Source organism: Lichenostomus cassidix, chromosome 14 (genome assembly GCF_008360975.1).
Source record: "Lichenostomus cassidix isolate B80296 chromosome 14, HeHo_3.0, whole genome shotgun sequence".
Taxonomy (NCBI): Eukaryota; Metazoa; Chordata; class Aves; order Passeriformes; family Meliphagidae; genus Lichenostomus; species Lichenostomus cassidix.
The window spans coordinates 3,280,913-3,306,444 of NC_139495.1; the positions used below are offsets into that span (position 1 = coordinate 3,280,913).

At 48.1% G+C, this 25,532-nt stretch overlaps 1 protein-coding gene across 4 annotated transcripts; it reads left to right on the forward strand.

Moving 5' to 3' along the window:
- Positions 1-1,258: 1,258 nt before the first annotated feature.
- Positions 1,259-25,298, forward strand: FBXL18 (F-box and leucine rich repeat protein 18). Of its 4 annotated transcripts, none has more exons than XM_085074501.1 (5): positions 1,259-1,419; positions 2,179-2,379; positions 3,266-4,806; positions 7,453-7,671; positions 19,509-25,298. In XM_085074501.1, the coding sequence occupies exons 1-5, from the start codon at positions 1,402-1,404 to the stop codon at positions 19,663-19,665; spliced, it is 2,136 nt and encodes a 711-aa protein (XP_084930627.1). In that variant the 5' UTR covers positions 1,259-1,401; the 3' UTR covers positions 19,666-25,298. The 4 variants fall into 4 exon arrangements, with proteins under 4 accessions (XP_084930627.1, XP_084930628.1, XP_084930629.1 ...); XM_085074502.1 differs by lacking the exon at positions 19,509-25,298 and adding an exon at positions 18,796-19,477; XM_085074503.1 differs by lacking the exon at positions 19,509-25,298 and adding an exon at positions 7,904-9,123.
- Positions 25,299-25,532: the final 234 nt, after the last annotated feature.

A 25,532-nucleotide genomic window follows, 5' to 3' on the forward strand; every position in this document is an offset into this window, starting at 1 on the left:
TTGACTCCAGAGCTCCTCGCAGGCCTAGAAGCAAAATACATAATCAAGACTTGAGGCACTTGCTATTTCTAAGTGAAACCCCCAATTTACCCTTAATGTAATTCACGGCCTTAAATGGCAACAATCAAGCAGGAAGAAAATAGCAACTTATTCATCTTCCTTTATGGGTCATCTTTAAAACACATTTTCTATGAACAAAATTCCTGAAGCATACACGTAACTGGAAATTCCAGCGCTCCAGTCCTGTCTGTACTTGAGATTTGGGATCAGAGCTATGTGGAGCTACACTGTGCTGAGCCAGCTGCTCCCCTTGGATATGGCTGTGTGCGATGGCTGTGTCACAGCAGTCCTGGGTGATTCTGCATGGCCCTCTGCAAACCAGTGAGGAGTGGGATGGTGATATTGGGAAGAAATCCTTCCCTGTGAGGGTGGGGAGGTCCTGGCACAGCTTGTCCAGAGAAACTGTGGCCACCCCATCCCTGGAAGTGTCCAGTGCCGGGTTGGATGGGGTTTGGAGCAGCCTGGTCTAGTGGAAGGTGCCCCTACCCATGGAAGTGGGATGGAATGGGATGATCTTTCAAATTCCAACCCAAACCATTCTGGGATTCTATAGTGTGATGAGCAGGACCAGGGCAGTGATTCTGCCGCTGTAGTCGCCACTGGTAAGGCCACACCTTGAATGCTGTGTCCAGTTCCAGGCCCCTCAATCCAAGAAGGACATTGAGGCACTGGAGCATGTCCAGAGAAGGGAATAGGGCTGAGGAAGGGTCTGGAGCACCAGGAGCGGCTGAGGGGGATGACTCAGCCTGGAGAAGAGGAGGATCAGGGGGGACCTTCTTGCTTTCCATGAAGGTCCCACTGAGATGGAATGGGGGACAGGCTCTGCTCCCAGGGAACAACGGACAGAATGAGAGGAAATGGTCTTAAGCTGTGCCGGGGGAGGGTCAGGCTGGACATCAGGAATAATTTTTCCACAGAAAGGGTTACCAGGCACTGGAATGTGCTGCCTGGGAGGGTGGCAGAGTCACCATCCCTGGAGATGTTAAGGAAAGCCTGGACAAGGCACTCAGTGCTCTTCCCGGGTGACACGGTGGTGCTCGGTCAAAGATTAGACTCGATGCCCTCAGAGCTCTTTTCCAACGGGAACGATGCCGCTGTTCCCTGACTCCCCTGCCCCGCCACTCCCACCATGGCGGCGCCGCTCTCAAGATGGCTGCGCGCCGCGGCCGTGCCGCGCTCAAGATGGCGGCGCTGGGCGGGCGCTGCCGCGGAACCGGGTCATGGCCGCGCCGGAAGAGCCGTGAGGCGGCCGGGCCGGCGGGAGCGAGCCCGGGACGCGGCCGCTGCGAGCGGGGCCCGGCGAGGCGGTGGCGGCTGCGGCGGGACCGCGCGGCTGCCGCCATGTTCCGCTGCGGAGAGGTGAGTCGGGGCTTGTGAGGCTCGGCTCGGCCCAGGCTTCTCCTCCGCAGCGGCGCTTCGGGGCGCCGGTAACCGGGGCTGCTGCGGGGCTGGGGGAGCCGGGGGCCCTCAGGGGCTCGGGGGCAGGGAGGGCGCTCGGCCGGTGTGCCGGAATCGCCCTCGCCGGGTGTCTCTGGAGGCTCACGGGGGCGGTGAGGTGCAGCAGCCCCCTTGCCCTCAGCAGCTGCCCTGGCCTTAGGGCCACTGTGGGCTGTGGTTTTGTCGTTAAGGTGTGAATGTGTTGCACAAGAGCTGCGGGTGATGCTGGACTGCAGTGCTGGTGTGTGTCTGGATGTGTAAACAGATATATATAGCTGTATCTATATGTATATATGCATGGTTATATAACTCTTAAGGTTACTGAAACGGGTGGCGCTTGGAGGAAAGATGTAGAAAGAGACTGCTGTGATATATTTAGGGAATTATCATGGACCGTTACTTTTCCGGTTGCAAAGTAGAATGAATGGGAATGTTAGCCAACAGTGAAAGGCCAAGCGAAAGGCTTCATGTGAAGTTTTGCACTCTCTCCATATTCTGTTCTGAGGGAAAGCTTTTGTTTTCTTCATACAGATGGAACATTTAAAGATCCAGGCGTTTGGGCTTTGTCTCACTTTAAAAATCCATATGGGAGTTGGGCTGTCTGTTTTCTCAAAAGCTTTCCTGAAATTTCTGAGCTAGTAGAAGCTTTTCTCCTTTTCTTTTTCATTTTTTTCCCCCCAGGAGGTCGTAAGTGAGGAGAGTGAGGAGGAAAGCAATGGAGTCAACTTGATGGAGTTCTCAGATGAGATCCTTCTGCACATCCTCAGCTACGTCCCTTGCACAGACCTGGTCCTGAATGTCAGAAGAACCTGCAGGAAACTTGCAACACTTTGCCTTGACAAGAGTCTAACACACACAGTTCAGCTTCAGAAGGACTATAAGGTGGGGAAAGTAGCTTGCTTCCTCTGTTAGCTGTGAAGACAAATCTGACTTCTGAAAAACAATGCCAAGGAGTAGAACTTTCCAATGTGTCTCCATAAATAGACTGCTCCTGAACTCTGAAATCAAATACACAGTACACTGTTTTATAAAAGTATTTGCTTTCCAGAATGCTTTATTAGAGCAGCTTTGTCCTCCCTTAGTCATATAAAATACTGTCAGTGAAAACTTTTCTTCTCCATGTTTCTGGAAGCTAAAATGAAAGTAAACATGACCTTCCATTTGTAGCTGTGATTATGTAAAGTTACCATTTTCTCAAAATGTGTTTTCCACGTTGTTGTGCAAAAAAATCCTATGTGTGTTGCTGTCAGGCATGCAGTCAGCAAAACCAGAAATTGTGTGCTTGTTATAACAAAGATAAAGCCTGGGAGGGAAGGGTGATACATTTAATGGGAACTGTAGCAGCCAGTGCAGGCAAGGGGAAGCCCCTCTTGCTCATTTCCAAAAGAGGAAACTGAATGAAGAAGAATGGAAACATTGTTCTTTCAAATTGAGTTTCTGCACATAGCCATTTCTGCTGAAATAGCATTTCTGGTAGAAAATGGAGGTGGTTTTTCCCTTCCACTCTCAGGTTCTGAGCAGCTTTGGCCCCCCAGTCTGTAATGCAGGACTGCAGAAGCAAAGGAAGTATGATCTGAAGAGTCCAAAGCATGGCAGACTGAGCTGCCAGCAGTGTGATAATTCTTAGGCTGTGCTGCCATCCCCAAACCTTTGGATGAGCCACATAATCCAAGTGCCAACCACTCTTACCCCCATCCCCAGCTGGGAAACTGAGTCAGTGCCCACCATTGCCATCTATCTCACTGGATGTGGTTTTGTTTCGGTGCAGGTGAACAAAGACAAAGTGAAGCAGCTGATGAGAGACATTGGAAAGGAGATCTACCAGCTGAACATGGCTGGGTGCTACTGGCTGCCCAGCTCCACTATTGACCACGTCACACGGTGCAAGAACCTGGTCAAGCTGAACCTGTCTGGGTGCCATGTCACCTCTCTCCGGCTTTCCAAGATGCTCTCCACCCTGCAGCACCTGCGCTCCCTGGCCATCGATGTGAACCCGGGGTTTGATGCCAGCCAGCTGAGCAGTGAGTGCAAAGCCACCCTCAGCCGTGTCTCGGAGCTGAAGCAAACCCTTTACACACCCTCCTACGGTGTTGTTCCGTGCTGCACCAGCCTTGAGAAACTGCTGCTTTACTTTGAGATCCTCGATCGCTCACGGGAGGGGTTTATGCTCTCTGGGCAGCTCATGGTAGGCGAGAGCAACGTGCCCCATTACCAGAACCTCCGCATCTTCTACGCCAGGCTGGCTCCTGGCTACGTCAATCAGGAGGTGGTGAGGCTGTACTTGGCAGTGCTGAGTGATCGGACACCTGAGAACCTCCACGCCTTCCTCATCTCTGCCCCTGGCAGCTTTGCAGAGACAGGAGCCACCAAAAACCTCCTGGACTCCATGGCTCGAAATGTTCGTCTGGATGCTTTACAACTGCCCAAAGCCTGGATTAACGGCTCTGGGCTCCTGCAACACTTGAAGTTCAACAACCCTTTCTACTTCAGCTTTAGCCGATGCACCTTATCTGGTGGGCACCTGATCCAGAGGGTCATTAATGGTGGGAAGGATCTTAAAAGCCTGACCAGTTTGAATCTCAGTGGCTGCGTTCACTGTCTGGCCCCAGAGTCCTTGTTTCGGAAAGCAGAAGATGACATTGACAGCAGCATTTTGGAAAGCCTGGTAGTGTCTTGCTGCAACCTCAGGCACCTGAACCTGTCTGCAGCTCACCACCACAGCTCTGAAAGCATAGGGAACCACCTGTGCCAGCTCCTGTCCAGGCTAAAACACCTGCTCTCATTAGCACTACCAGTTTGCTCCATCACAGATGTCGCTGCAAGCGTGGAGAAACCTCCCACAACACCTAATTTGGTGCCCCAAACATTTGGAAGGAAAGTTCGGATTGGGATACAGACATATCCAAGGAACTCAGGGGACCAGGCAAATCAGAAGATCGAGTCTTCAGTGTTTTGGGCTCTGATGGGAAGCCTCCGATTTTTGGAAACCTTGGAAATAATTGGGTCCAGTTTCTCCTCTGCCATGCCCCGCAACGAGCCAGCGATTCGGAACTCGTTGCCTCCCTGTGTCCGGGCACAGAGTGTGGGGGATTCAGAGGTAGCTGCCATTAGCCAATTGACTTATCTGCAGAGCCTCACCTTAGCACAGCTGCCAAATATTCTCACTGGCTCTGGGCTCGTCAACATTGGGCTGCAGTGCCAGCACCTGCGGACTCTTTCCTTGGCCAACCTGGGCATGATGGGCAAGGTGGTCTATATGTCTGCTCTCATGGACATGCTGAAACATTGCAAGTGTTTGAGAGATCTCAGGTGAGGGGCTGCCCTTGAACATCTCCCATTTTTGTCTGTGGATCTCCAGAAATGTGATGTGTGATTTGTTGTGGCTACTGTTAAAAGTGTTCTGGTCCAGAGTAGCTGCAGTGGCTTGAAAACTGGGTATTTTCCTTCCTGACTTGTGGAGAATGGGAAGGCATTGCATGTTTTTCTTGAGGGCTCAGGATATGCCCTTTAACCAGCATTTTAGGGACAAAAAGTGCTGTGACTGCCTTCCTTTTAGATAAGAAAGAGGGCATGCTGCATATTTGGGATCAAGCAGCCTGTCAGGACTGGTTAAATACTATGTGCCTTTGCTGACTTATTGGCTTTGTGTACACGCACATCTCTTACATTTCCAGGAAGGAAGAGAATCCTACACTGTCTAGATAATGTGGAGTTTTCTTTAGGTTTCCCAATGAGATATTTGTCTGCCTTTGGTTCGTATGAAAATCTCACCTCTGTTTTTTTATTTATTTTCTTGATAATGTACTGGAAACATTCCACATTTAGAGTTTGTCCTGTTGGTGTTTCTCTCCTGGCAGGATTTAAAGGATCCTACTGAAGATCTGATCCTAAAGGGTGCACAAAGGAGCTTCATGGTAGCCAAAATGTGCTTGTGAAAGCAAAGGGCATGAACTGTGATTTTTTTTGCCACCAGTCTATATCAACATCAATGAACATATCACTTTAGAGAGATGGGTTTTTTTTCTTTTTTTCCCCCCTAAATCAGCCTCTTTTAGTGAAACTGCAGAATCTGCCAGTCCCATTGTTCCCCTTTGTTCAGAAACAGGTCCAAAATGCTGTGCAGTTGTAACAGTGAGGTCACTGTTCAGATAGTGTGGCTGAAATTAGTGTGGTGTTTATGTGCCTCTTCCTGATCCACTGCAATAGTGAGGGGAACCAGGGGTGCTAAAACACCTCAGGAAGGTTTTAATATTCCACCACTTCCCATTTATTATGGGAGAGAACCATGCTGGTCTCTCATCCAAGGGATGGCAGCTCTTGGGAATTCAGTTGCACAAGGTCTTGGGTTACGTGAATGTGTCTTTAACCTTGAGGAGAGAAAATAGCCATGGAGGAACTGAGGGCTGGGGAAGGAGGTTTAGGTGTGCAGCGTTGTTTTGCTCATCCCAGGCCCTGTAGTTTCCTGAGGCTTTGAAATGGAGGCCAAGAGCAATACAGATGGGAGGCAGTGCAGAACCTGGAATAAAGGCTGGAACAAGGGTGTCTCCTTGTACTGCATTTGGATGGAAGCTGTCACTCTTGTTTCCTGCATAAAGTCTAAGATTAGCTTAAGGTGGTTCTGGAAATTAACACTTCCTCTTGATAATGTAGTTTCCTTTTGATTTGAATAATTCCCTGCTGTTTCCACCCTTTTTTCCTTCCCAGTTTTCCAGGCTGAGGAGCAAGTTTAAGGGACTATTCCTAAGCAACATTGCCACCTAGCGAATGAGGGGCGGCATTGCAGGTGTGGCTGCTGTGTCCCAGGGATTCACCTGGAAACCTGGAGATTCTGTGCTTTTTGTCCTAAATTTACGGTGACCCAAAAACGCTGTTGAAAAATGGAAGAGGCTGCCCATTCCCTTAATATTAATTTTAACTTGTTACCCAAAGTGCTGATATGCTCTCAGCATCTCTTCAAGCATTGCCACCTGACAGCAGCCGCAGGCTGAGACTGAAACAGAATTTATCAATTAACAGGATTAAGTTGCTGAGATACCCCTGCATACTACAAAGCCTATGCAGAGATTATCCAGATCAGGTTGGGCCCGACAGCTTGTTATCACCTAATGGATTAACCTTCTTGGAGCTCTTGGCTTTCCTGACCCAATGACTGAGATTCCCAAGTGCTCTGAAGCCCGGTAGTAAATCTGCACTAAGCAGATGATCTCTCCTGGTGGCACAGGCCCCGAGCAGGTTCAGCTTCCTGCAGGCTGGTTTCTGTGAGGGAGTCACCCAGTTATGCTGCTGGTTAAAACACAGACCCCTTGATGGCCAGGTGTGGCTTCATTGTGTCATTTTGTTGTCCTGCTGGATCACCGTGATAGAGGATCCTGTCTCTCTTCCCTGGGCCAGGTGGTTAAGGTAAAGGTTGGGTTGATGATGGTTGTTCTTCCTGTGGGAGTGCAGTAGCTCTGATCCTTTGCCAGGGGTGGTTGTGGCCACTGTGTTGGCCCCAGTTCTGCATCACCCTGTGTGCGCTGTGGGTTTTTCATGCCTTCTTCTCCCCAGGCAGTAAACTGAATATATGACCAGTTTGGTCAGTGTTTGTGCACTGGAACAGAAGGCTCCTAAATCCACATCACCTGCTTGGTGGATGTCACGTAGCAGAAGCCAGGCTGTGCTTGTGAGACCAGAATGGATCTGCTGCTCAGACCCAAGGCTTGTCTCACCCACCATACTTTGTGGATAACTTGCAAAACTGGGGTTACTCCAGGGTTGTAACTAACAGTTGCACTAGCTGGGCGCCGGAATTCTGCAGTTTAGGGCCTTCCTGCCTCTTTGTGCCCTTGTCCTTCAGGGTTGGAGGCACTGCTTGATCCATTTGCCAGCCCCCCATGAATGTGCTGTCTTTCCCTCTTGTCTGAGAGCATCCCAGGCATGAATTGCCCATTGACTTGTTTTTGTTTATTCCTGCAGGCTGGAACAGCCGTACTTCTGTGCAGGCGCCCAGTTCTTCCAGGCACTGAGTCACTGCTCCTCTCTCCAGCGGCTTTGCATCGTCTCCCGGAGTGGGACTCTGCAGTCTGACGCAGTGATGTCATTCATGGCCAACTGCCTTGAGGTCATCATGTGCCACATGTTTATGGGAGAATCTCTTACCGTTTGCAAAAATCTCCAGCAGTCCATTGTCCGGAGGTGAGTGCGGAAAGGGGTGGATGTGGGATTTCTGGAGCTGTTGAAGATTTATCTCCATTCCCTTGCTTGCCAAGGTTTATATGGCTTGGAGCGCTTGTTCCAAGGAGCTAATAGGTAATGTGTAACTGTTTGGCATGTAAAGCAGCCTCTTACTTTAATAAGAGTGAATCAGTGAAATATTTGAAGGTATTGGATGAATTTTTGATTCCATTCCCACCCATGTTCTCTGCAGTTCCGTTGGCCGAGTTGGAGTTCTGCAAAGCTCCATCATAAATCAAATGACACTTTTTGTGTAAACAAAACATCTGCCGACATTTTAAGTACTGAGAGATTTGACCTTGAAGCTTTCCTCCTTTCCCACAAGTGACTAAGATAATTCTCTGTCCTCTAATCACTTGTAAATGTCACTTACTGATAATCCCCTGGCAGTGCAATTCAAAGCCTTTAAAGGGTTGTTGTGAAGGGTTTTTTTCTTCGGAGGGTGCGTGAGGGGGGAGAATTGGTACAAACTGCCTTTGCACGTTTGGCAGTTCTTAAATGCATTTTGCTTGGCCCCTTGCAGCGTTCTGAGGCTCACGTGGTGGGAAACGTTTGTGTGTGAGCCGTGAACTGCATTTGAAAAGAGAGCTTTTAATTACGCTTGGCATTTGGAAATCTTCTAATAATGGCAGTCATCTTACAAAATATTTCCCATGCAGCAGACTTTCCATTATTATCCTTTTTTCTATGAGGCTATTTCCCCGCCTTCGGTCTGTTTTCTTTGTCACCTACTGTTGCTGTGCCCTGTTAAGCTCTAATAAAAATTTCAAATCACACGGCGTTATTAGTGCATCCTAAAGGGTGCTCCTCCCCCCCAGCCTTCCTCCAGCTTCAAACTGACTTATTACACTTGGCTTGTTTCCGTGGATCAAATCCAGGGGAGGCTGTGACTATATTAGCTCCCTACCAAACTGCTCCTGAGATTGTTGCTGCCTCTGAAAGCCTCTGTGTCCTTCTGGGATAGGGATTGGTGGAAACATCTGAGTAAATTCCTTGTGATGCGACAAGGATTCATTGAGTTGGTTTTACACAGGGCTTCATATCTATACAAACATTGCTGGGTTGATTTCAGTTGTGCTTTGGGGATCCTTAGAAAGAACCAAAAATCTGCAGTTCGCTTTTTTTATTTTCCTCCCTGCTGAGGTGCTGTTGCAGCACTGCCCGAAATTTTAATGTCCTCTTACTGAGCAGTAATACACCATCCTGCAGTCTTTTCTCCCTCTATTTCTCTGTCATGTTCTGATTCTCACTACATTCTGAACCTCCTTATAATCTAAACCTTGGGAACTTTCCAAAGAGCAGCTGATGCCTCGTGGAAATGTTAAAAACTATTTTTATATTTAGCGACAGTTCTGGCTGTCAAACTTATTTTCTTCTTTTGTATTTTATTAATAGGGACACTTGTATGAAAACAGGGTTTTTTGAAGGTTGGGTTTTGGGTTTTTTTTTTTTGCTGAAGAGAGCATCTGCTCCCACTGCAAATTCTACACCTGAAGTCATAATCCTCTGTGACATTGTAATTGGTGGCTCTGGAAACGATTTTGATGTCACGTAAGATTATGACTTCAGGAGGAGGATAAGCAGTGGGAGCAGATGCTCTCCTAAGCAACAAAGATCCTGTTCTCATGCAACTGTCTCTAGTAATAAAATGGAAGAAACAAAATACAGGAAATGATGTGTAAGCAAAGCCTGGAGTCTTCCACGAGCCATCAGTGAGTCTTTAACCACGTGACTTCTCCAGTGATCCCATTCCCTTCCTTGCACAAATGTGCCTCGGGATGGGGTCAGAAAGTGACTTTCTGACTGCATTTTGCCTGCTACTCCAAAGCAGAGAGATGTGCAGTAAAATCTGTGTGTGAGCTTAAACCTGTGGGTAAGGCTCCAATTCACACAGCATGGTTTCCTCTAAAAGCATGCTGCTGGTGTCCCTTTAATTCAAGTTTTACATTGGGCAGCAAACTAGAAATTATCTGTCCTTGTGCCAGAATGAAATAAGGTGATTTTTCCTTAATTTTTTCCATTTGTTTGGTATGGGTGTAGATGCTGTGTGTGAAACATGGAGAGGGAGTGGGAAGGAGAAGGTGAGAGAAGGGACCTCAATGAGCCTTTGTTTGCTCCCTTTCTTGAGCTGGGGCAATTGATCCATGTTCCTCAGGTGCCATTGAGGGTCAGAGTTCCTGCTTTAGGGCTGTGGAGATGGTGGTGTTTAGGCTGAGAGGTGGTTTTGAACAAGGGGATGGGGCCAAAGGGAATCCCATTCTCCCAGTGCCTCTAAAGAGAGGAGAAATGTGAGTAAGAATGGGAAAGACCCAGGGCTGGGCACATAGCAGGAGTTTGCTGCAGAAGGTAGAGCTGAGAGGGCTTGAAAATGCAATGTGGTGCAGGGAAGTCCTTTTTCAGGTGTGGATGCAGAGGAGGGTTTAGGTAACAGAAGAGGCCAGAATCTATTTGGAGAGAACAGACTGGCTTCAGCAGTGGAATTGTACTGGAAGATGGTGAATATACAGGGTGTGGTGATGGGATCTTGGGAATTAAATCTGCTGCATCACACCAATGGCTTAAAGCCTGAACTGCTTCTCAAACTCTCCCTTTTTTTAACTGTAAAAGGAGGTTAGTGTTATGTATTTCTGTTCCACTGGCCTGAAAAGAGAGTTGTTCTCATGTCTCTTAGTCTTGTGACAGCTCTGAACCAGGCCCTGTGGTGTCCAGCTTTCTGGTGAGCAGTTTCTGGTTGAAATCTGCTGCTATTTGGGACAAACTGATTCGTGTATTTGAGTCATTAAAAGCCTCTGATTCAGTTCTGGCTCTTTTGCAATGAAACACAATAAGCAGAACAGGGCTCATCTGGAGCCTCATCAGCAAACAGGAGACTTGCAAGGGCAAGGTCTCCTCTGAGCTGTAGAGAAGACTGTAAAGATTGTTTCCCTCTGGGCAGATAAATCATTGCAGTGTTTTTCTTTATTCTTTTTCCTTCAGTGTGAATGGGAGGGGTGAGCTCCTTTATGGTTCAGGGAGATGCTCTGCACATAAGAAGGGCGTGGTGGTTAGAGTGGGAGATGTGGCTTGAGTGATCCATATCCACTTCCCTGATCTTCCTCCGATTTCACATGTGACGGTGGTCTAGTCTCAGTTTCTGTGTAAATTGACATTTTTTTTCTCCCCCATCACATGGTGCTCAGCTGCTGCCACACTTCAGATAGCAGCAGATCCAATGAACACAATGTTTTCCATTTTATGCTTGGACCCAAACGCTGCTGGAGTGCTCAGCTCCAAGCACGTGTTGTCCCTGTTAAAATAACTCTTCTGTTCAAACCACTGCAGCGTTCATTCCACAAACACTAAAATACCACAATTTGAGGCCCTGTGGTTGTAGATTCAGGCGTGACCCCAGACCTGCTGCTGTGCCAAGAGGCTTCTTTGCAGTAAAGATAAATTTGCTTCGCCCTTTTGGGCTGAGCTGCTGTGCTCGGATTGTTTCTGAATTCTTTCACAGACCCAGGGCTAAGGAGATGAGCCTTCCAGGAGCTTTCCCAAGCTTTTCCACAGTGTTGTTTTGTGGAAGAGTCAGTAGATGGAGCTGTGACCCATGGAAGGTTCCTACCGTTTACCGATGGGCTGCGTGATAAATAATCGTATTTATGTATCTGTATGTTTCTGCCCCAAAAATCCTGTGGGCAAGGAATTTGGGTGACTTCAGCCTTGCACAGCTACATGGTGTGGTTACTGGGCACTTCACAAATGTGCAGGAGAAGTTGCTTTCCTGGTGAGGCTTGCCATCAGAAAACAGGCTGGAAGAGGGGATGGGAAATGCTTCAGCAAATATCCCCTTGGCTTCAAGGACAGATTTTTATTTTCCACTGTGTGCCTTTAGAATTTTGTTGGTTTTAGCTGAAGTGTTTAGATAGCTCCTATCATTGTAGTGATTTCAAGGACTCTACAACACCAGACAATACAAGCCAGTGAAAAGTCCTTGGAAAAACACCTTGGAAAAAGATCAAGAAAGCTACAATAAAATAAAAACAAACAAACAAAAAACCCCTAAAGCAAAACAAAAAACCTCTGAGAAGACTGCATCATTTGGGATTCTTCATAAAGAAGGGGGAAAGTGTCAAGGCGTAGAGGCGAGCTGTGATTTATAGAAATGGAATCCAAGAGAGAAACTGTGGTGCAGCTGGAGTGTGTTTTGGGGTGCTGGGTGGGCAGCTGGGCTCAGCTGGTCACATCTCCCAGAGGTGCTGTTGTGAATTCCTGGAGCCTGAGAGCTGTTGGGAGATGGTGTAGAGGGCTGGGGCTGTCCGGGGTGCTGGAGCAGCATTCCCCCAGAGCTGTGGGGTCGTGATTCTATCCTAAGCTCCCTGCTTGTGTTCCCCAGCTGCACTAGTACCTCTCTCCAGCAGATGGTTTTGCAAAGCACCTGAGCAACTCAGCACGGGTGAGGCCACACCTCAAATCCTGGGTTCAGCTCTGGGCCCTTCACTTCAGGAGGGACACTGAGGGGCTGGAGTGTATCCAGGGAAGGGAACAGAGCTGGGGAAGGGTTTGGAGCACAAGGCCATGAGGAGCAGTTGAAGGAGCTTGGGGTGTTTAGCCTGGAGAAAAGGAGTCTCAGGGGGAACCTTCTGGCTCTGCACAACTCCCTGATAGGATGGTGCAGCCAGGTGGGGCTCAGGCTTTGCTCCCAGGGAAGAAGGGACAGGGCAAGAGGAAATGGCCTCAAGTTGTGCCAGAGAAGATTTAGGTTGGGTATTAGGAACAATTTATTCACCAAAAGAGCTGTCAAGCACTGGCAAAGGCTGCCCAGGGCAGTGGTGGAATCCCCGTGCCTGGAGGGATTTAAAAGCTGTGAGGATGTGGCACTTGGGGACATGGTTCAGTGATGACTATGGCAGTGCTGGGGGAATGGTTAGACTTGGTGTTAGGGGACTTTTCCACTGTAAAAAATTCTGTGTTTCTGTGACCCAGGTCACTCTGGGGTTAACCAGTGCTGGAAAGTGCAGAGAATTTTACTCATTTAGGACAATCTGCTGGTTCTGGGGATCCACAGCCAGAGGAAGAGAAACACAAACTTACCCTGCCTTGTGCGTGTGTCAGGTATGAGCACTGCTTAGTTTGAAATGACTTTCACAATAAGATTCCTGCCACTTTCTAGGAATAGCTTTCTGTCTGAATTAGATCTTCCTCTTCAGTCTTCTGTAGCATTACCTAAATTTCCCCATGCTTGTTATTGTCCTTTTTTAATGTGAAGCTCTTGGCTGGATCTTCCCTTTTTCTTAAACTGCTGATGCCAGTGGCCCTGTGTGGCTGTGAGAGCCATGAGCTCTCTGAAGGGATGAAGCAGCCTCCTGGGATTCAGCTGCAGAAACAGGGCTTCCAGGTGGGAGCACAGGGCTGAAACTGAGTATCTGGAAAGTGCTGAGCGAGCCAGTCCCTCTCCTGGCATTCAGCACAGGACTGAGCTATCACAAATGAATTTTTGCTCACCTCAGGGCTAAGCATTCCCCCTTGCCCTGGATATTCCTGCAACATTCTGCTTGCCTGGATTCTCATTGTGGTCTCAGCCTCAGAAAATCCCTTCTGGGGCTCTCATTTACTGTTAGAGGGGGTGGAGGAGGCTGTAGGGGCAGTAGGTGGTTGCAAGATCATCTTTGAATTCAGCCGAGTCCTGCAGCGTCGCTCCTGCGCTGCCCACCCGACTGCTGCAGTCCTATTGACCCTGCAAAAAGCTGCTATGAGCACCTAGGGCTTATCCAAGATTTTCAAGCTGGTTTTGCATCCCTTCAGCACCTTCTATTCCCTCTGACCTTGAAGAAGGTACACTGCTGCCTTTCCTGGTCCCAGAGCTGCCGGCAGTGGCTGCTGATCCCACCCTGCCAGCCCCAGCGCTCCGGGCCCTGCACAAGTGGGATTGCAGAGGACTTAATGTATCACCAGGCTGGTGTAGTGAATCATTAGCATCCTGCTCAAGCTTTCATTGTCTGTTTCATTTCCTGCTCTTGGAAACCCCTGAATCATTCTGTCACAGACTGAATAACAAACTGCATCCTTGTCGGTTTGCGTTGCCCAAGGATTCCTTAGCGGGCTTGGCGAAGGTTGAATGCGTGAGGTGTGGCTCAGACACCTTTGCTTTTACCAGGGATCTTGTTTATGGGTGGGTTCAAATACTTTACGAGCCAGCAGGGCTTGTGGGACCATCCCCAGTTTGCCATATTAATTTATCTTCTTTTGGGGGTACTGACAAACCCCCTTCTTTAAATGCATTCCTGTGGCTGACCCAAATGGCTCGTTCTAACTGCCAGCTCATGTGTTTTGAAAGGAATTCAGTTCTGAAACCTTCCTCAGTGGGCAGATTGGTTTGTACACGAAATAACTTTCAAGGATTGTCTTCTCTCTCTTGGCTGAGAAATAATATTGGAATAGCACTGTCGTGCTTTCTCTTCATGAGGGTGTAAAAGGCTGAACGGAAGCATTAACTGCAGCTTTAAAGCATTTCCATAGTAAAATAAATCTAATTGAGCAGTTATTGCAGTAGCTTTTTAATTTGTGGAAGAGATTAGGAAATAACTTCCAGCTTGCTCTGGCAGAGCACTCCCCTAGGACGTGTCCTGGGCGCTCTGGCATCGCTCTTTGGGTTCTTATTCCCTCCCCCTCTAATTGTCCAGTCACATTTGAGTGATGCAGAGTTCAGCTGGCAAAATAATGTAGGAACCTCAATCTGCAGGCGTGTTTGATACAAACCTCAGTTCACAGGAGAAGTAGCAGAGTGCCATTCATGCCTTACAGGGAAACCACAGCAGAGAGATGTAATTTGCCTCGGCTCGGGATGAGTCTGATGTGTTATTGCTCCTTCCCTGTGGCTCAGTGCAGTGGCAAAGGAAGAAGCTGCGTTGAAGATAATGGGAGAGTTGGCAGTGATGTGTGTGAGTGATTTCCAGAGTCCCTTCTACAGCCCTTGGTCTCAGGTTGGAGACTGTAGGGATGGGACTTAGAATGGGGAAATCAGAAGCTCGGGGAGAATATTGGTTTGTCCACGTAGACGTGAAGGAATGGACGACATCCCTAAAGGAAAACACTTTATGGCAAAAATATATCATTGTGTGGAGTTAGGAGCAGCCAGAGGAATCTGAACAGATTTCATTGGGAACTTTTTAAGCCCATTTCTGAGGTTTGGAAGTCTGCTCAGAGCTGGCACTCTGGCAGGGCTGGAAGAGAGAATGGCACTAAAGAATTGATCTGCTTTAGAGTCAGTGTGGGGAGGCTTTGGACCCCCCTGAGAGGCTTCTGGGGGATGAGTGGGAGGGAAAGGTTCTCCATGCTTCCAGGAGAAAGGGCCTGGGAGAATCCCACCTGCAGTTTCTTTAGCATGGCTGAGTCTTCTTTGGAAGATGCTCTGGAGAAGCTTCTTTGGCAGTCACTGTAAGCAAGGAGAGATTTGCTGCTCCCTGGTACTAAGGTCAGGGCACGGCCAGTGGAACAAATCTTAAGTGTTTGGCCTTCCCTGAGACGATGAGAAAAGTGTGTGTGTGTATATTGGGTCATGCTGCTGCCAGCTGCTCCAGCTTGTCCTGGCACTTCCTCCATTCCACCATGCCATGCTTCAGGAAGGGAGTTTCCAGGCTGGCTCAGGTATGCTGGCTGGAGCTTTCAAGACAGATGCCACACTTGAGCTTCAAGGTGTGAGCAAGTCTTCCAGTAAAAACAGGCTGTGCCTGGCAGAGGATTAACAGGGCTTTGTGCATGTAGGTGAGAGAGCTGCATACAGGGCAAAAAGTGAGTTGGTCTGAATGCTCTTCACTTGGGAAACTTGTGCCTCTCCAGAAACAGCTCATCAGGCTGTGGAGGAGGTCAAAACAGAGAGGGGAGAAGCTGTGTGACTGCAGCAGAGACTGGTTTGTGTTTGTGAGAGTTGTGCAAACCAAAGCCCACATCTGCTCTGTCCCCGCTGTGCTCTGTTCCCCCAAATCAAACTTCTCCTCATTTCCTTCCTTCCTCTCCTCTAGAGCTCCTTTTCCCATAAGCTCAGCTGGGTTTGTGGAGGTCAGAGATGTGGCCTTGATCCACTCCTGATACACTGTATTTCCTCACTTTATCTGCTGTGTTCTGCTTTTGTTGGCAGTGCTTAATTATCCCACCTTGCATGCCCTCGGTCCTGCTTGCCAGCTTCTGTAAAGTGGGATGTGCTGAAATGTCTGATTTGGCTTAGGACTTTCCTTGGGTTTCTCTGGAAATCTCAAGGGGAAGTACATTCTTCAGACTCAAATCCTGCCCTATCCTTTCCTTACAAGTACAGAAGGTGAGTTTGAGCAGTACCTAACACGGGAGCTGTCACCTTCCAGGGTCTGTGGTGCAGGGGGGTATAACCCATCCTTCCAGTCTGGCTGCTGAGATTCCCCATGGCTTTGGGCTACCCTTTGGATCTATCAGCAGGTGGAATCTCCTGGGGACTCACTGTCCTCTCTGGAGAGGCATGTCGATGTTTGCCAGGAGATAACTGCATTCCAGGGAGGGACTCTTTTGTCTTGCTAAAATCGAGGAAATCTGATCAAAGTGCAGCCTTGCTTTAGACTTTTTCTCTTTCTTTTTGACTTTGTCCCTGACCTACATATTGGATCCTGCCACAGTGGTTGAAGTAATTGAGAGCCTAGTGTTAGGCTATTTACCAAGCTGTTCAGTTGAAAATAACCTTACTGTGTCCAGTCCACACCTGTTCTGGGATAATTCTGGAGACAAATAGCAAAGCATCGTTAACCCTTTCATCCACATACAACCAGTTCAAGATCCAAGAGCGGAGAGATGTGTACCTCTGCTGATGCCAGGAGGAATTTGTCACACAGCGTGTGCTTCACTGTTTGTTTCCCAGCTCCATGGATGATTCCAACCAGCTGCTGAGGCCAGGTCTGCTCTGGGTCCACATCCACATGAGGACGCTTCAGAAACCTCCTTGTGGAAATTCCTGCTGGGTGGTTGTTGGTTTGGTGTTGATTCTGCTGGACCAGAGGTTATGCTGGAAAATATAAGCGGTGGGGGGAGGTGTTTTCTTTGTTATCCCAGTGGTTGTTTCTGATTAAAGGACCTGTTTTGAAGGGGCTGCTAGGCAGTTGCCTAGAAAACTTGCTTTCATTTAATTAATCATGATGAGTTTAGTCTGGAGGTTTTGTAGGAGAGAGCAGGCAAGCATATCCTTGGCGTTTTTCCCTTGGAAAAAAAAAAAAAAAACCAACAAAAAAGCAGGGCTTCATGTCTGAAACTGCAGCTCTTTTGTCTCCCTAGGTCAACATCCCTCTCTGTCCTTCGGGTTTTAATTTTACAAGCCATGCGTTTGCAGAGGTGGATGGAGTTTGAAGTCCATCCAGGTGTGGAATGAGGAAAGAACCCTCAAGAAGATTACAGGAGCTGTTCTGCAACTCATTAACTCACTCTCTTCCCTTTCTTGTTATCTCCTCCCCATGCCTGGGGCCTTTCGAACTAGTGCTCTAAGTGCCTCTCAGTTAATCTAGCCCACCTGGACAGGTGTATGAAGAAAGGAATTGCCTTCCGGGGAAGGACTAAAGGAGCATAGATTGCAGAGGGAGGCTGCTTTTGGGAACTGCTAATCCCAGTTTAACATTATGACAGCTGCTCGTTAAAATCAGGGTGTTTTTTAACAGGCAGTTAAAGGAGAGGCTTTGCACGCACATTTAGCTGAGAATAATAGTGAACCATGTGCATTTGATTTTTTTTTTTTCTTAAATCACGCAAATTGTACATGGAAAGAATTCTCCGGCGTCAACTTGCTGGGGTATGGAATTTACAAGTTTTGCAGTAACATACAGTTTCCTGTTGAGGTGGGGGAGAAAATTACAAAGCTTTCTTTTTTTTTTTCCTCTTATTTTAAGATCAAGTTCAAACCCCTGGTATAAACCCAGCCTCTTTAGGAGGGACACTTACTGTGCTGGGGTTTTTCACGTGCCTCGGTGTCAGTTCATCATGTAAACTTGTCTGGGTTCTTGTTTTTATAGCTACACGTAAAGGCTGCTTATAAACTACAATTTTGTACATGTTGAGAAGGCAGCTCTCAGATCCAGTTTGGGAGAGTCTATATACAAAGAAGGAAGCAGAGATTTCTTTCCCTTGGGGAGATGGCATTTTCTTCCTTGCTGAACTTCAGTAAACTTGGTCTATTAAGATTTTCTCTACAGGACTGTGGTGTTGGATAAGAAACATGAAGAGCTGAGGCAGAGGAGGGACTATCAAAGAGACATTTGGCTGTATTTTATGTGATTTCACTGCAGACTTTACCAGCTGCCTCCCAGATCAGCAGTTATTTGCTGGTTGATTTCTTGAGGGCAGTGCTGTGGAAGTAAGAAGCTGCACAGCTCTGACACAAGCCCCCAGATGCACTGAGGAGCTGTGTCCTTTTCTGCCAGCCCTAAGGCATGAGGCATGAAGGGCAGGTCTGTGATGCAGAGAGATATAAAATTGCCCCAGGTAGTTCTGTTGCTGGAAATTCTTATTCCTGCAGCTACTTAGGTTCAGGCAAATTAATTCAACCCAGCAAGACTGAGCAGCTAGCCTAGGAATGGAAGTTTGTCTGCTATATATTTGGCAGCTCTGCTCCAAATCATTTGTGGATGGGAATATCCTTTCTGTCTCCCAAGAAATGCCAGTCTCTTGTGTTCCTTTCTTCAGGTGGCTGTGTTGCTACCTGGGATTTTCATGTGTTTTTCCAGCAGCTGGATCTCCAATCATTCCCTCGCTGTTTAACAGAAATCTGGCCATTTCAGAGCTAGAGATGAGCTGGGAATCTTCCAGGCACTCACCTGTCTAAGTTTGTTGAGCAGTGAGCTTCTCTTTCGACCCAACACAGCCTCGTTCAGCCTCCAGGGACTGGTGCTGCCAGTGTGACTCTGCCTCCTTGAGAGTGATAATGAACTGGTCCTTGTCACACCCTTCAGAGGGAGCATCTTGGTGGCACAGGACTAGGAGTCACAAATCTTTGTCTTGAGGTATAACTCTTAATGGTAGTTATGCTACAGTTTTACCCCCCAGCTTTAAAAGACTGAACTCTTGTTACACTGCACTGAGTAATACTATTTCTCTTCCTCACAGGTTGCTGTCATGTAGAGTACTTGCTGATGGGCACTTGGGCTTTTTTTGTACGGTTCTTTTTAAATTGTTTAATGGCTTTAACTTTTGCAAATCTCTTCCTTTGCTCTGCAGCCTGGATTAAAAAGAAGGCTGCAGTGTGTGAGTGTGAGCACACTTAAATGCTTATCTGCACATCTGAGCTTTCTAAACTTGCCTGTGCTCTAATTGCAGAGTGTAGGCTCTGCATGCAGAACTACCCAGCCTGAAGTGATAATCCCAGGCTCAGCCTCGAGGGAATGCCTGACACTGCTCTGGCCTGATTTTCCTAATGGCTCTGCAACTTGCCTCTGGTTTGCAGGTGGTTTAAATTGTTATCGCTGAGCACCTTGCCCAGCTTGGGCAGAGCTCTTGGGATCTCTGATCCTCTAAGAATACCTACATGTCTTGATTTATTTTTTAATATTTTTTTTAAAACGTCTTCCTCCCTCCCGATTTTAGGTGCAATTTGGGCTTGTGCCAGTTTAGCAGACTGCAAAGGGGTGCAAACCCCGCCTGAACTCCCTGCTGACACAGAGAGGGAAGAGTGGGAGACCTGGAGTTCTAGCTGCCCCTCCTGCCTCCTCTGAACAGCCCTTCCTTGCCCCCATCCTGCATGATCGATTCCCAGGCCATCCCCTTCCCTTGCACTGGAGAATTGGTATTTTTCCTTGGCTAATAACCTGTGTCTGATTTAGTTTCCAGGCAGAACGCCCTGCGTTAAATGTCGTCATTTTCCCTCTGCTTCACGAGGACTTGACAGAGGTCATCAGAGATGTCCCCATGCGGCACTTGGATGAAATTACCTTGTTTAAAAGCAGAGTGGCTGAGGAACCTCCCAATTTGTGGTGGTGACTGTCACAGCATGGAAAGGACAAGTCAGCGTGAACCCATGGAATAGCTTCTTGTTGGCCTGGATTGCCCATCCTTGGCTCCTGGCCGCCTCACTGGATGCTGTACAATCACTTTAACCAGGTGCAATTGCAAAATAAAAAAAGCTGGTTCTTTGCAGTGGGGAAACATCTATTGGATATTGCTTGCATCTGAAAATCCTGTCTCAAAGGCTTGTGGAATCTGATGAGTATTTCCTTGCGGTTAATATGAATCGTTTTGTTATTTTACTGAAGTTAAAGGTAAGAGAAACTGACTTAACGATGCTCTTTCCCCTGTGTCCCCTGGTGTCTGTCCCAAGGGCCCCTGTGTACGTTGGCAGTGTGCTTTGTGATATTGGTGGAAATCATTCTTTGCTTCGGTCTGTTTTTGGCAAAGTAGAAAGCCTAGGCCAGCTCAGAGGCACAAAAATGTGTTGCTCAGTTGAAGTGCATCACATCTTTTCTATGTTACAAATAGGCATTTGTAGTCACACACGTGCAGTCACAGATATTTAAAGGAGGTTTTTTCTTTTTTTTTGATTGAGAAGTACCACAAGGACTCTTTTATATTTGAATAACAAATTAAGGTCATTAACACCTTGACCATGATATGTTCCTGCTGATGCTATTTCCATTGGTCTGGTGGAAGAAGTTCTCAGCTCTTTTGGAAATTCTTGTCCTAGGGTAGATGGTGCCTACAGTGAATAAATTGAGGCTCAGATCTGATTTATATGCAGTCTGTCTTGCAGTGTAGATGGGAATGTAGTGTTCCAGTTCTGTCCTTATATCCCATGCCTTGAGCTCATGCTAATTTTAGAGATGTTATGAAGTATTTTCACAGTGTGATTTCAGTCAGCTTCTCTGCTCCACAGAACTTCCTCAGGCATCAGTAGTGGTCTGGATCACTTTCATATTGCCTTATTTACTGAGCACTTTTAAAAGCATCAGACAGCTGTACCAAAAGCCAAGTAACGAATTCCTGGAGCTACACTTTTGAGTGGCAGAATTCCCCTTGGTAGCACACCAGGTCTGTCTTCTGCAAAGCAGCTGCTGACCAGAGCTGTCTAACTTCACCCAAATCCCGAATGTGTTGAGCTCTGCTTTCCTGGGGAGGCCCAGAGTCATCCAAAGATGATGTGCCCATCTCCTCGTCAGTATTTTCTACACAAGATGCCATCTCCCTAATGCTCTTCTGCCCTTAGTGTTCATAGGAAGCCAGTTGAGAACAAAATGCATCTCCCAGCTTTGGAGGACTTTCTGTCCTTACTTTCCAGTCAGTCCCGTGTGAGGCTGCCTGGAATTCTGTCCCACAGGTGTAAATCTTGAGCCAGGCAGTGATAACCCTTGTGCTCAGAGAGGTTACAGTAAGGAGCAGGTAAAAGTGTCAGGCTCTGCTAGCACAGGTTTGTGCCTTGCTGAGACCAACCCCGGGTGGTTTGCTGTCTTCCTGAGGCTCTGTCCCTTCCCCTGTCAGGACATGGATCCAGCACAGTGTCTGGAGTGCAGCTGGCAGCAGGATGGTGAGGCCAGCTCATGCTCCCTGGGAATGCTGCAGCTGAGCTGTGAGCACTCCCCAAGTGTTTGAGGCTCTGCCTCAGGTTCTGCTCTGTTCAGGTGAGTGCTCCTGCCTCTGTTTTCTCTCCCACTCTCCCCAATGAGGTCATTCTTTCTACCTCTTGTCATATTACCCACCTGTTTGAACCTCTCTCTCCCTCTCCAGCAGCTTTCTTCTCTCCTCCCTCACTTCAGCAGATTAGATGTACATTCTGGCAGGAACACGAGGTGCTGCTCTGTCCACTTCAGGCTACTTCAGCTCTGCCTGTTTCCTTTCCTAGGATAACCAGCGAGGATTAGGCAAAGGGTGTTTGCTTTCTCCGCCTTGTTTGAAGCGTTGGCAAAGTTGCTTTGTCCTGCTTGTGCCTCTGGCCTCAGGGCAGGGCAGAGGGAAGGCTGAGGGTGTGGAGGCAGCTCTCTGATGCCTCAGGGGACCTGTTTAGTCCTGTGTAGGAATCCTGGTGTTTGGTATGAGTGAGGCCATTCCCTCCCTCAGCAGGGATTTCCACCTCCATGAGCTCACTGAGGCATCAGGAAGAGCTTGGCAGTGCTGCCACCTCACCTCTTCCTGTTCCACTGGAAAACCTGGACTGGGGGACAGTGGTGTGCAGAAACTTAGCTGTTGCTTGATTCTGGTGTTAAACCTTTGCTCTTGGGGTTGGAGTCACCTGATGGAACATGCTGTACACTTGGCTTGGCACGTCCATATCCACCTGCCTCCTGTCTTGCTGGAGGGGAGCAGCAGCCAGGAATGTTTCACAGTGCTGTTACTCTGTTGCCAGGAATATGATGTTTAGGCATCTGTGTTCATGCAAGTGGGTCACAAGTCCTGAGGATGCTACCAGTTATATCCAGGGCTAGGAAAGGTCACCCACAGGTGATAAAGGTAGCATCCCAAATAGTGATAAAGAGTTAAAATTTCCTTCCACCCCGAGCTCCCCAACTCCGGGCCAGTGCTTGATATCTCTACTACAAATCCTCTTATGGTGAGTGAGAATTTCCGCTGCTTTTGCACTCCAGGCAGGATTCACCAGATGTTAATAATGTGCTTATTTTCTCTAAGTGCTATTTTGGCATCGGTGTTAATTACAATTTATATTCTGCAACATTTACACTGGGAAAAGAACCCACCCTAATAGTCCCCAATTGGCAGAGCTGGGCTATTAAACACAGCTCCATATGTTCTGAGCAGAGCAATGGATGGGACTCGGAGCCCACTCAGCGCTCAGGCTCCGGCGGGCAGCTGTAGAGGAGGAGAGGGGAGCAGGGAGAGGGGTGTTGTGCTCCTGGATTTTATTTAATATGAAATCCCCCCTCCTTTTCTCTGTCCCCACCTCTCCAGAAATCCCCCTCCCGCTATCTGTGAGCATCTAATGAGGTGATCTCTGAGCCTGCTGATGCCGCTGTCCGTAGTCTAAAACAAATGAATTCAATTCCAGAAGGTGCCCTTCTTGCAGGGAGTGCCTCTGCAGAATCCCAGTCCCTGCTGGCCTGCTCCTTGCTGCCTTCCAAAGCAGACATCCAATCTTTGGGAACTGCAGCAGAAATCTTTGACCACCACCACTATGTCTGTGCTTCTATAGGAGAAGGATATGCTGGGGCAGGTGCTGTTCTTGTGTAAAACTCAACTTCATTCGCTGCTCTGCTCGTGTCCAAAGTCTTATTTGGCAAAGTGACATTTGGTTCCTGCAGGCTGGGAGGGTCTGGAGTAACACTGGTGTGGAGAATTTAGAGGGGCTAAGTCATCTGTGTTCCTGTGGGGTTCTTAGGAGGAGTATAGGTTAAAGGATTGCTTCATCAGCTGTTGGCAAAGCTGATTTCGTGATCTCTTTAGAAAATGGCAGTGTATCCACTGCAGTTTGGAGAAGGGGCTGTGTAGTGATGATCTCTCCCTTCAGGAGAGCTCAGACTGCAGTCAGTTGTCAGGGAGGTGGTTCAGCAGGAGGAGATGGGAGTGCGAGGAGGCAGGACAGGATGGAGTCATGGATCTCACTCTGGAAGCCAGACACACATTGTGGGGCTTGGCCTCAGTTTCCTCATTTGTGGAAGGGGAGGAGGCTTCTGGGGTGCTGAATGCTCCCCTCTGGGTGAGGTGTTGCTCCTGGGGAGCAGAGGGCAGACCTGGTGCTGGTGTGGGCTGAGAGCAGCAGAGCCACAACCCCTCTTGCTTTAATTCCCATCCCTGCCTCCTCCTCTGCCAGGCATGTTGGGATCCCAGGGAGCAGAGCAGGACCTGTTCTCTCACACTGATGTCCAGAGCTGTGACAGTTTTGGGACGATGGACAGGTGTGTGGGACTGTCCATGAGAGGTGCTGGGTGCTTTCTCCCAGGACTACTTTTTTAGGATAGGGCCGTAGAAATTTGGGACTTTTCCACTGCAAAAGACTTGTTTCACCTGACTGAGGGGGATGCAATTCCCTCTTGGCTGGTCCCAGCAGAGCTGGTAGAGCAGGGAGGGCAGTGCAGGAGCTGTGCCTGGTCTTGCAGAGCCCAGTCTCCTTCCACTGCAGCTCTCCTGCCTCTTTGAGATGCACAGGCAGCCGGGGTACTCCGGCAGGAGAATCATTTCCATAGAAACCAATTGGGATGTTGTACAGGGAATAATGATTAATAGTGAAGGGATGTTGCCTCAGGCCCTTTTCATTTTTTAGGGGGCAGTGAGGGACAAACTGGGGCACAGGTAGGGGGACAGGCAGACTTGAAAACTAATGGAAACCATCTCTTCCATTAATTTCCAGGGCAGCTTCCCCTCTTCTCCTCCTACCCAGCCCCCCACTGCTGCTCCCAGCTTTCGTCAAATTTTCAAAATGGCTAACCTGGTTAGAAATAATCATAATAATAAAAAAGGATGGATGAGGTCTGACTACTAACATTGTTGCTGTTAGCAGCAGGATTTCAGCCATAAAACATGAAGCAAGGGAGGCATTGACCTTTCCGCTGTTTGAAATGAATGGAGACATCAATATCTATTGTTTTGTGGCATTGACCTCTGACGCTCTAGGTTCGCCCTCCCCTTTCTTTTTTTTTAATTTCCCCCTGACACTCGAGGAAAGGGGTCAGTCTGTACCATCTATTGATCCCGATCTTACTTGGTGATAGGGAAATAATTAGAATTTTAAAGATCTCTGCTGCACGCCGGTGAAATACATGCACAGAGGCACAGGCTAAGCCCCCGCTTGCCATGTTGTGTTCTCCCCCCTTCCTTGCAGAGATCCAAAGCAATGAGATCTGAAGGAAGGCAGATCAATATAGGTTTAATCATGATGGGGGTTTTATTTCAGTTTTTTAAATGGTAAAGTGTAACGTTTTATGTTAATGTTGTCGGAGCCTGGCTGCCTGGTGCCTTGTTTTATTTATTCTTTTAAGTAGCCCCTTCTTTTGTGAACTTCATCTATGTACAGAGAATGTGAAATCAGGCATTGCTAATTAGCTGTATGACAATTAAGTAATGTAGCACAAAACCATTAGGACACTGGATTTGTTTTTGAAGTTTGTCCTTTGAAGTGGAAGCTGCAACTCCCTGCCCAAGGCTGCTGGGGAAAATGTTTTTCTATCAAAACTTTCTTTGAAAATAAAATGTCAGTGTAAGAGTCCCTATTTCTGTCGTCTCTCCCTCTAAACAGCGGGTGGAAATTGTTTCTCCTTGTAAAAACTGCTGGCATTGATAGAAAGGGGAATTCAGGAAAGCATTAAATGGGCAGTTGGTCTCCAAACACCCTCAGTTCTGGTAGAGATGTTACCAAAAATGCTTGCTTAGCTCGTTGAAAGGGAACGGTGCCACGTTAGGAGAGAAGATCCAGCTCACAACCCTGGAGAAGGCAAAGGGAGGTGGCCCTAGAACTGGGGGTTCACCTCTGACACCCCAGGTGCCATCAGGGTGACAGCCTGGTGACAAATCCCTACAAGCTCCTGGGTTTGGGCTCCTCCATCCGTGCGCTGGTTTGACACTTGTGTTTGCATCTGGCCCTTTGTCCTCGTAGTGAGTCGAATTCTGAATGTGCAACTTTCATGTACGCTGGTGGCATGTAAAACTTCAAATAAAGAGTGAAACATTGGGAACCAGCTCCGTCTCCTTGCCTCCTGCTTCCTATTTCCCTCTCGGTGTGGAGCCCAATGGAATGAGATGATCTTTGAGATCCCTTCCAGCCTGGACTATTCTGGGATTCTATAACCATCATCCTTGGGTAAGTGACTCACAGGGACTCAAGGAAGGTCCATTTCTCTGAGCAGCCACCACCCACACCTCAGTCCACCGTCTCCAGCCCCTGGACAGCAAACAGGACCTGCACCACTGCT

Excerpts from the sequence above, each read along its gene's own strand:
- FBXL18 (XM_085074501.1), top strand. Across the intron at positions 2,380-3,265 it reads AGCTTCAGAAGGACTATAAG|GTGAACAAAGACAAAGTGAA; the intron begins GTGGGGAAAGTA and ends GTTTCGGTGCAG. Across the intron at positions 4,807-7,452 it reads AAGTGTTTGAGAGATCTCAG|GCTGGAACAGCCGTACTTCT; the intron begins GTGAGGGGCTGC and ends TTATTCCTGCAG.